This window comes from Cyprinus carpio, chromosome B5 (assembly GCF_018340385.1).
Source record: "Cyprinus carpio isolate SPL01 chromosome B5, ASM1834038v1, whole genome shotgun sequence".
In the NCBI taxonomy this organism is placed as follows: domain Eukaryota; kingdom Metazoa; phylum Chordata; class Actinopteri; order Cypriniformes; family Cyprinidae; genus Cyprinus; species Cyprinus carpio.
Genome location: NC_056601.1, coordinates 33883650 through 33894338, shown reverse-complemented (window position 1 = coordinate 33894338; position 10689 = coordinate 33883650). Strand labels below are relative to the sequence as shown.

General features: G+C 33.0%; 1 protein-coding gene across 1 annotated transcript in view; it reads left to right on the top strand.

Moving 5' to 3' along the window:
* The window catches only part of LOC109066392 (dehydrogenase/reductase SDR family member 11-like), a 22441-nt gene extending 15293 nt beyond the window's left edge, over positions 1-7148 (top strand). Inside the window, exons 2-7 of the mRNA XM_042723263.1 lie at positions 1274-1483; positions 3129-3223; positions 3318-3447; positions 4508-4600; positions 4683-4748; positions 6155-7148. Of these exons, the coding sequence (XP_042579197.1) occupies positions 1274-1483; positions 3129-3223; positions 3318-3447; positions 4508-4600; positions 4683-4748; positions 6155-6196 (636 nt within the window). The 3' untranslated portion in view covers positions 6197-7148. The remainder of the gene's footprint in view (positions 1-1273; positions 1484-3128; positions 3224-3317; positions 3448-4507; positions 4601-4682; positions 4749-6154) is intronic.
* Positions 7149-10689: the final 3541 nt, after the last annotated feature.

Sequence of the window (10689 nt, the reverse complement as noted above, 5' to 3'; positions counted from 1 at the left end):
TAAAAATAGATAATAGAAACAAGTAGGAATCAGGAGCCAGTAAATGGAGGAAACTGCTCTGAGCCGAAGAGAGAAACTCTTTTCTTATTATTAAGAGAGAAGTTTCTTTTCTTATTATTAAGAGCTTTCTTAAGAGTGTGTGTGTGTGTGTGTGTGTGTGTGTGTGTGTGTGTGTGTGTGTGTGTGTGTGTGTGTGTGTGTGTGTGTGTGTGTGTGTGTGTCCCACACATCTTGAGTTTTGACATGTGCCAGAAAGTCTTTCTTTTTAAAAAGAAATTAGTTGACAGTGTGTGTGTAGATTTTGTGATTCAGAATTTCCGCCCATCAGAAAGTACTGTTAATTATTTTGATTATGCATATGCCGTTATGATGTCGGGTGAAGTCATTTCACCTTTAGCTGTGCTTTTCTGTTGCCATGGTGACTCGGTGAGGATGGTTGTGTTAAATGAGGGAAATGCTGCAATCATGATAATGGTTGTTGTAATTGCAATCCACCGTACGGGAATGGAATAAAATAATTAGTTGTTTTTACACAAATTACTAGTTAAGCAACATTATTATTCTTGTAATTATATTGGAGAGAAGATCCAAGTCATTTGTTTTAGAGACATTTATATAATTAGCCTCTAAAACTAAAACAAGAGTCACATATATGTGCTGAGTAACTTATATTTATTTCTTAAATAAAACAATAAAATGTAATTTATATTTAATATAATGTACAAAAAATACAAATATCTATTAATATTTAATAAATATGTATTAATATTTAATCTAATGTTTAATTGTTAATAACATTTATTTAGAAATATATACTTCAATTCAGCAAGTATTAATTAAATCAATTAAAAAGTGACAATAAAGACATTTATGAGGTTACAAAAGATTTCTATTTCAAATAAATGCTGCTGTTTAGAACTTTTTATTCATCAAATCAGCATATTAGAACGATTTCTGAAGACTGGAGTAATGATGCTGAAAATTCAGCTTTGATCACAGGAATAAATTACATGTTGCAATTTATTCAAATAGCAAATGGTTATTTTAAATTCTAGTAATATTTCCCAATATTACTGTTTTACTGTATTTTTAATCAAAAGTTGAGTGAAAAAGCCTTAGTGTCACTTTTGACCTAAAATCTATTAGCAGTGCTTTACAGAGACGCATCAGACAGCTTTCTCGTTATGATCTCAGACAGCTGTCAGTCTCGTCGTCCTTCTCAGAAGACACTGAAAGGTCACTGTTCAAACGTTTTCTGTTCTTGTCCTTGCAGAAGCTGGCAGCTGAGTGTCAGAGCGCGGGATACAGCGGCACTCTGATCCCGTATAAGTGTGATCTGTGCAACGAGGAAGAGATTCTGTCCATGTTTTCAGCCATCAAGACGCTGCATCAGGGAGTGGACGTGTGCATCAACAACGCCGGTCTGGCTCACAACGAACCGCTGCTCAGCGGAAGGACAGACGGCTGGAGGAATATGATCGATGTGAGTTAGAAACACACACATCATTACTCTTGCTGACTGATTTGTGTGACTTGAGGAGACTTGCAGTGCAGTGTTGTTCGATATCCTAATGCTGCTGTCTACTTTTCCAAGCAGTCTTAAAATGCTGCCTACGTTTTAAAACAGCCATGGAAAGGTCACAGTTTTATCCATCGTTTTTGCATTTATAATTTGCGCTCACCTCTTCAACTCTCTTTTTTAAGCGCTTCATCAAGTGCGGTTAAATGAACTGCTGTAGGCACTCAAACAACACTTCATTGATTTGTTTACTGCAGTTTCTTTTTTCTCTCAATCAAAACTTTTTTTAATTGTTCGTTGGGTTGATTGAGAGAAAGCTGTTGCTTGTGCAGTGTGATTTTGATATGCTAAGGTCATGGGTTTGATTCCTTGGGAATGCATGAACTGATAAAGTGTAAACCTTCAATGCAATGTAAGTCACTTTGACTGGCAAATGCATGAATGTAAATTGCATCACAGTGCATTCTGAGTGAGTTTGATTCATACATTGACATCTGGATCTTCTACTTTCCTTTCTTATTAACCCATTTCTCCCTTAATTTCCACATTATCGTTTGTCTTTTTTCCTATACTATACACTGTATTTTTTTATTCATTATATTATTTTCATATCAATACTAAAAGAGTAATTGGTTTGTTTAAGGGAAAGTGCTTTGTACAGGCCCTTCTGGGTGTTTTACTCTCTTGTAATATTTGCGTGAGCTTGATGTTTGTAGGTGGACGATACTGACGGAGCGCTCACTTATATAACACACGATCACTGCACCAAAACAAGGCTTTTAATCTTTGCAGGATGGGGACAGCTTCAACAGAAAACTGTCCAATCATATACGTTTCAGTACTATTTATTTACTTTATGATCTTTACTAATATTTTTAATTAGCTTTTATGGTTATATTTTCATTTTCATTTTAGTTACATTTGTAGTTATTTTGTTATGTGCTTTTGTTTTTTATTATTATTTTATTTATAAAAATAATATTTTTATTTATTTAGATATTTTATTTAGAATTTTCAAAGTATTTTTTATTAAGTGTAATTTTATTTTTTCAGTTTTCAGTACTTCAACTTAAACATATTTCAGTTAGATGCCAAGGCAATATTTCTGTATTTTCAAGTAGTATAACTTGAATCACTAAAATAATTTTATTATATTTTTGTATATATTTACACACACAGTTATTTTATTGTTAATAATTATATAAATTTTATTTATTTTTTTATTACTTTTCTCTTATTTTTGAGATTTTACATCTCGCAAGTCTGTTTTTTGTTTCTGCCACAGCAAAAAACTTTAGTCTCACAATTCTGACTTTTTTCCTTTATTTTTAGTAAACGTCAACAACACTGGTCAAAATAGGTTTCATTTTCTTTATGCAAAATATCAATTCTCCTTTACTTTTTTTACTGTTTTTACTCTGCATTGCTTTTACTTGCCTTGTATTCAAGGCATACATTTCATCAGTTCATGCTTTCCTTGGGAACTGAACCCATGACCATGGTGTTACTAGCACAGCTTCAGGAAAGATTTTTAAGATATTTAAAATATGATCTAGACATGATCTGGATCTTTATCATCCATTCATACACCATCTGTCTTCCTGTGCAGGTCAACATACTCGCTCTGGCCATCTGCACGCGTGAGGCCTACCAGTCCATGAAGGAGAGGCACGTGGATGACGGACACATCATCAACATCAACAGGTGCTGCGCTTTACTGTCTGTTTGAGTTTTTTACCAGCAGAAATGTGCTGCTGTACACACTCATCCGAGGCTGTTGTTGATGATCTCTCGGCAGTATGGGGGGTCACAGGATGGTGCCCAGTGCTGACGAACACTTCTACTGCGCCACGAAATACGCTGTGACCGCTATGACAGAGGGACTGAGACAGGAGCTACAGGAGGCCAAAACACACATCCGAGCCACGGTGAGCCTGTGCACACACACACACACACACACACACACATACACACGCTTATTATAGATAACTAAAAGTAAAACCATAAAAACTCATGTTTTTAGTTTTAAATAAAATAAACCTTAACTAAAATAAAATATAAAAAACGTATTTTATTTCAGCTAGTTGCCAAGGTAACATTACTGATTTTTAATTTTATGTACTAAAATTGAAATAAAAATAATGAAAAGTATGTAGAAATATTAAAAAACTAATACAAATTACAAAGACTCACAATACAATGACTAAAGCTTTAAATAATAACTAAAATAAAGACAGAAAATCTAAAAATTAATAACTAATTCAACATATGAATAAAAACTAGAATAGCATCTTAAGGATAAAATAACTAAAATAGTTTCCAAACTCCAAAGAGTTACTGAAAAGCTAATAATTTAGTAAAACACGAAAAGGAAAAACGACAAAACAATTAATAATTTAAAAATTAGTGCTGTCAAACGATTAATCGTTTTTTATTAATTAATAAAGGTTTTGTTTACATAATATATGTGTGTGTACTGTGTATATTTATTATGTTTATATAAATACACACACATGCATGTATATATAAGAAAAATATGTTATGGTTATACATTAAATATATTTATATATAATATAAATGTATATACTGTACATGTGAATATTTTCAAAATATATACTGTATGTGTGTATTTATATATAAATATGTAAACAAAAACCTTTATTTTGGATGTGATTAATCGTGATTAATCGTTTTAGATTTGTATTTAATATTTAAAATTTGTTTATTGTTTTTATGTTGTCATTTTACATAATCAGAGAACTGTGAATATGCAAATGTGTTGTTAAATTATTGAAGTAATAAATGAATGAATGAATGGTTTCAGGTGACAAAAAAACGTTTGTAAACCCCTAAGAATAAAGTAAAACAATAATAATAATAATAATAATAATAAATAAATAAAGATGTAAATAATTAAAAGACTAATTGCTGTTCCAGGTATACAGCATTGTCATATTTATTAACCTATCAGTTTTCCTTTTCTCCTAGAGTATATCACCTGGAATAGTGGAAACTGAATTTGCCTTCCGGCATCACAACAGCGATCCGGAGAGAGCAGCGGCTGTTTATGAAAGTATAAAGGTAAACAGATTGTGTGTGTGTGACGTGTCTCTTCATACAAGTCCTGCTGTTGAACTGTATCATGGCTGTTTGTCTTCTACAGTGTTTGAAAGCAGAAGACATCGCCAGCGCCATCACATATGTCCTGAGCGCACCTGCTCATGTTCAGGTGAGTCCACAACAAACACATACACTTCCAGCAAATCAGCATATTAGAATGATTTCTGAAGATCACGTGACTCTGAAGACTGGAGTAATGATGCTGAAAATTCAGCTTTGATCACAGGAATAAATTACATTTTACTATATATTCAAATAGAAAAAAGTTATTTCAAATAGTAATAATAATATCTGATTGAATTGCATTTGATCAATGATTTGTCTGGGTGTTTTCTGGAACAGAAACTGTCAATTTCTTTTTTATTTTATAACATTATCAAGTTCAAATTCATTTATTGACTACAAAGTCGAAAGTTTTTCCAACTTTCTCTTCAAAGACTAAAAAAATGTAAGCATCAATCATGTCAAACAAATATAATGTTGTACCAAATTACCATGTGTAGTTTTAAAACCAGATCTTAATTTCAGGAGCTAATTGTTTTCAGAAAAACAAAACTCCTTTAGATTTAAAGGAAGAGTTCACCCACAAATGAACATTTTTTTACTTGCTGCAGTGAATGGGTGCCGTCAGAATGAGAGTCCAAACAGCTGATATAAACATCACAATAATCCACAAGTAATCCACAGCACTCCAGTCCAGCATTAACAAGTCCATCATTTAACAAGCTGCGTTTTAAAAAAGTGTTCTACATTTAACATGATTTTACGGAATTTTCCAGTGATAAGAAGCTTAGGTGTGAATAAACTGTGAGACAAAAGTTGCATGCTTGTAAGAAAAACGTCCTGTTGTCTCTCACATCAAAACTGTTGGGGCTTGATCTGTGCAGATTTATCTCCTGATTCAGACCAGAAGACTTTTTCACTGGAGGAAGCTTTTTTTTATGGATAGAGGACTCATATTTTAGCCAGAAATTTAAGTTAAAAATGTCTTGGTGGATTTATTTATTTGTTTATTTTTTACATGCAGCTTTTAACTTTTACAAGTTTTTTTAACTTACAAATTGTTAACTGCTGGACTGGAGTGCTGTGGATAATTGTGATGTTTTTATCAGCTGTTTGGACTCTCATTCTGACGGCACCCATTCACTGCAGAGGAACCACTGATGAGCAAGTGATGCAATGCTACATTTCTCCAAATCTGATGAAGAAAGAAACTCATCTACATCTTGAATGGCCTCAGTGGGGAGAATACATATTCATTTTTGGCTAAACTTTAAGTTTTCAAGTAGTCGTAGGTGATCTGTTATGATGTAAGTAGACTAATATCCTGTCTGATCATTGACTAGGATCCTTGAGCTGATCTTCAGACAGCGGGGAGACAGACAAATCAAATCACAGCACTATCACACTCATCACCTGCTGATCGATCTGAATTAAATTTGTCTGATTGAATGAACGCATTGCTCTCTCTCTCTCTCTCTCTCTCTCTCTCTCTCTCTCTCTCTCTCTCTGTAGATCGGTGACGTGCAGATGCGGCCGGTGGAGCAAGAATCTTAGGAACGGATCTGGAACGGGAAGACACCTGCTGGGCAAAAACATGTATAACACTTTGTTTTAAAGAACTGATTGAAGGGAATTGGTTTGGGTTTGCAGATCGGATCAAATCGGAGAAGGCGGCGCTGTGTGGCTTGATCTGACGCGACGCTCGGACGCTCGACAGCGAGATCACCTTCGTTTAATGAGGGGAAACTTTCAGGCTTTTCTAAAAACACACAACGCCAGAAACCGGAACAAAAGAAGAAGATTTAATGTGTGTTACTGTCTGATACGGTCATGTGAGACCGGTTACACCGAGACCAGTACGCCGTGAATTGCACATCATTTTTTTTTAGGTCATATTACATGTCTGTTTTAAGAGTGTGACGATAAGAAACAGTCGCTCGGTGCCGGTTGAGGTGATGTTAATTACTGTATTAATTGTTTCATGAGTATTCTAACTTGAATTGTATGTAGATGTGGTTCTTATACTGTACCTACAAAAGCTAGCCTACTGTTCGTTTGAAGCGAAATCAAATCATGATTTTCAGGAGAAAGAAACCTGTTTGACTGCAGAATCAGAAACCGAATGAGAAATGTTGGTTTTACACTGAACGAAAGGTACGACACTGGCTTCTTTCATTGGAAAATAAGTATGAAAACACTGTAGTGAGGACTTGAAAATAAATAATAGTTGATAGCCTATAATTAATTCTTATTGATTAAACGAGATTATGATTGTTGATTATGGATGAATTACTTTTTGCTGGATGTCACCTCTACATCTCAAAATCTCTTTGTGTTTCTTTTCTATTCAAATTCTCATATTGTTAATATTTGGGAAACTACCCTTCATTTCACCAGTGGAAACTTAAATTAAATTACATGAAATAAATCCAATTCAATACTTGAATATCATGAAACCTGTTTAGAAACTGTCCAGTTCACATTCACAATAAAATTAAAATATTTTTTAATGACAAATAAGAAAACAATTCTCATTTGTCTAATAAAAAATAAAAAGGTAGCATTTTTTTTTAAATGTATACATAATTTTTTTCTTTTTTAACAGTAAAAAATAATATTTTTAACGGTGACATTTTTTTGTTGGTAGTATTTGTTTCACTGCCTTTAGATTTAAATAAAAAAAAAAAATTTTAACGGTAAAAAATACTCTAATTACAAACGACATTTTTTTGTTGGTAAATCAATGTAATTGTTTATTTTATGTGTTATTTGTGTTATTTATTTCCCCCCAACTCATTACCATAATCCAAAAAGACTATTAAAATAGAGTATTTCTAAAAGTATTATATTACCTTTTTTCCTTTGAGTTCTAATAAATGGCAACACATTACTACATTTACATCATCAATACTTTTCAGATGTAGAGTATTTAGTATTGTTGCACTGCCTTTGTGCAGATTTAAATGAATAGGATTATTTTATTACAGTAATCTTTTAATGTAATGCAGTAAAACAATTACTTAATGTGCTTAATTGTAATTAAAATAATGTCACAATGAAAAATCATTATGCTCCTATAAAAAGAGGCATCATTTTCTTATTTCTTTTGTTTTTAGGGTGTAATGTATATGTAAATGTTTTCTTGAGATTCGCTCATTTGAATTGGGATCTGAGCCGTAATTTTACAGCAAGTTGGGAATGAAGAAAAAAGTCTTAATCTGAAGGTATTCTGAAATGTATAAATATAATGTATAAATCCACATGAACTATAACCCAATGTTAACAGTATTTGGTTTGTATATTTTTAGCCTGAATTAACTCTGAATTCGCAAGAATGTCAGCTTTTAATGCTTAAGAAACTGAAGATGTCCAAAATAAGGAGCTCCTGCTGTAAAGGAGAGCAAAGGGGCCAGTCGTTGAGTGCACGGAGGGTGATCTTCACTGCATGGACCCTGCCTGAGCGAGGGTTTCTCTCATGTTGGACTGTTGTTCAGTCATCATGTCCAGAAAGGTTAAACCAAACACCTGCTAATGAGAATAAAAGCATTATGGGCACAAAAATGACTATTTTGGGCTCTTTTTTGTGTCTTTGACTGTAAAACAGAAGAGGATTAAATAGATAGATTAAAGATATGAACTGTTTTCAACATTGATAATAGGAAATGTTTCTTGAGCAGTGAATCAGAATATTAAAATGATTTCTGAAGATCATGTGACTCTGAAGACTGGAGTAATGATGCTGAAAATACAGCTTTGATCACAGGAATAAGTTACATTTTACAATATATTAAAATAGAAATCATGTCTTTTAAATTGTAATAGAACAATTTTTACTGCATTTTGGAACAAATAAATGCAGCTTTGGTGAAAATAGATTTAAAAAAAAAAAAAAGCCTTAGAAATTTTACAGACCTCAAACGTCTGAACGGATGTCTATAGCAGTGGTTCCAGCCAATAACCCATGACATTTCCATCCCACACCCTGAGCCCACGGCGGGTAAACGTAATCCTCATAACGCACTGGCTTAAACCGAATCACAGAGAGCACCAGAATAACCTGAGAGACACAGAAATGTATTTCAATTCTAACACCAATCCAGGCTGGGGTTTCAGAATAACCACTGTGTCAGAAACGGTTTGACAATCGCACTCACAGTTATCAAGACAGGACAAATGACCCACCAGCAGACCCTGAAGTAAATGCATAAATAATTTTGCATAAAACATTTGTTTACATACTGATACATTAACTGCTTTGTTGTTGTTTGCATTTATCACTTGGTTTGAATTTATTTATTTTTTTCCCCACACTAAATTAAATTTGGTGTAGGATTTTCTTGGAAACAATCAGTTTTCACTCAGTAATTGCTAATAAATTTGACAAATGACAAGTAAAATATTTTATTTTTAAATTATTATTATATTAGTAGTAGTAGTAGTAGTACACAATGCAGTCTAATATGATCACATATTGCTATAATGTTTACACAATGTTTTATTCAAATCAAACAAGGGAGAGTAAATCAAGAGATGGTGACTGATTCATAATTAAAATATTTATTTTCATGTTTACATTTTTATATTCACAATAAATATTTATAGATATCAATTTAGTCAAATTAGTAACTACACCACAACACTGATAAACACATCTTTAAAGTGGTTTGTAATTTACACAGTTCACACACACGGAAACTTAATATGGTCAAAACAAAGCCTGTTTACACTGTGCTTTCAGAATTTTATTTATTCAGTTTCGCATTTCACATATATACTTCATTCTGCATCATTAAGCATTCCATCAAATGCAATTAGCCCCAGTCCTCTCCTCCTTCTCCCAGGCCGTGTTCGCTCCGGTCTTCTGGCTGCCCAGGTCTCCAGTGTCTGCAAAAATAAAATATAAAATCTGTTACATATTCATTTATAGTTTGTTTAGCAGTGTTTCCCATAGCATTCTGCCAGACTATGGTGGAAGGATGTCTAGGGTTTTTTTAAGATTTTTTTAAAGATTTTTGCAGATTTTAAAATGAAGTGCACCAAGCTCCAAACAAATGTTCAGTGTGAAAATTGAACGGAGTAAAAAGTGTTTAGATTGTCTTTTTATCTGGATTTTAAATGTATTTTTAGTTGTTTTTAGTTGTGTTATTGTGTGTGTTATATAGACAAGTAATATTACAAATGAAGAGGAAAATTAAAAAAAAAAGAGTATTTCATAAGTAACAATGGGCCTGCCAAGATAACTACTTTTTGTTGAGTGATATATTGCCCTAGAAATAATTGTAATAAACAATATTATTGTCATTTTTAAAAACGGTTTACACCAATACCTATATAATGATCATATTTCAGCAGTACCTATGGGCACTTGTCAATGCAGTTACATTGTTGCACCAATAGGTGGCTGAAAGGGTACTCTGACAAAAATATCATTTTCTGGCCACAACTGACAACTCTAGAGCTTTTAATTTGGAACAAAACACAATGTTAGAGACTTTTATGTTAGGATAAGTTTTCAATTTTTTTGGTTTATTATGAAACTGCGGTGGAACAGATTAGCCACCAAAGTCTAAATAATGATTTGTAAACAATTATATGTTAGTATGGATTATGTCAGATCTCTTTGTATTTGATCAATAATCAATTATCCAGAACTGAAATATCCAGTTCTCTATATATTAAATTCACTCTCTATTCATAATGTAAGGAGTGTCATCCGCCCATCTCCACTTCAGTGTGTGACACATCCTGCTGGCGCTCTGTAGGAGAAAAAAGAGTGAAAGTTTCATCATTTGAGCCAATTAATAAACAGCTTCAAACCCTTGAAATGTTGTTTTAAAGTTGAACTGAAAAACTGAAAAATAGGTCCAGTGCTCATCCAGCTTTTGTAGGTTTTCTTCTTGTTTGGATGCGAGTGAACTCAGTGAGGAGCCAAGACTGGTCATCAGGGTCATCAGGGTCTCAATATTAGACAACTTCTTTATTTGCATTTCTTATGCATATAGAGTCAGAGAAACAAATAATTAATAAATAATCAATGCTTTTTTTAT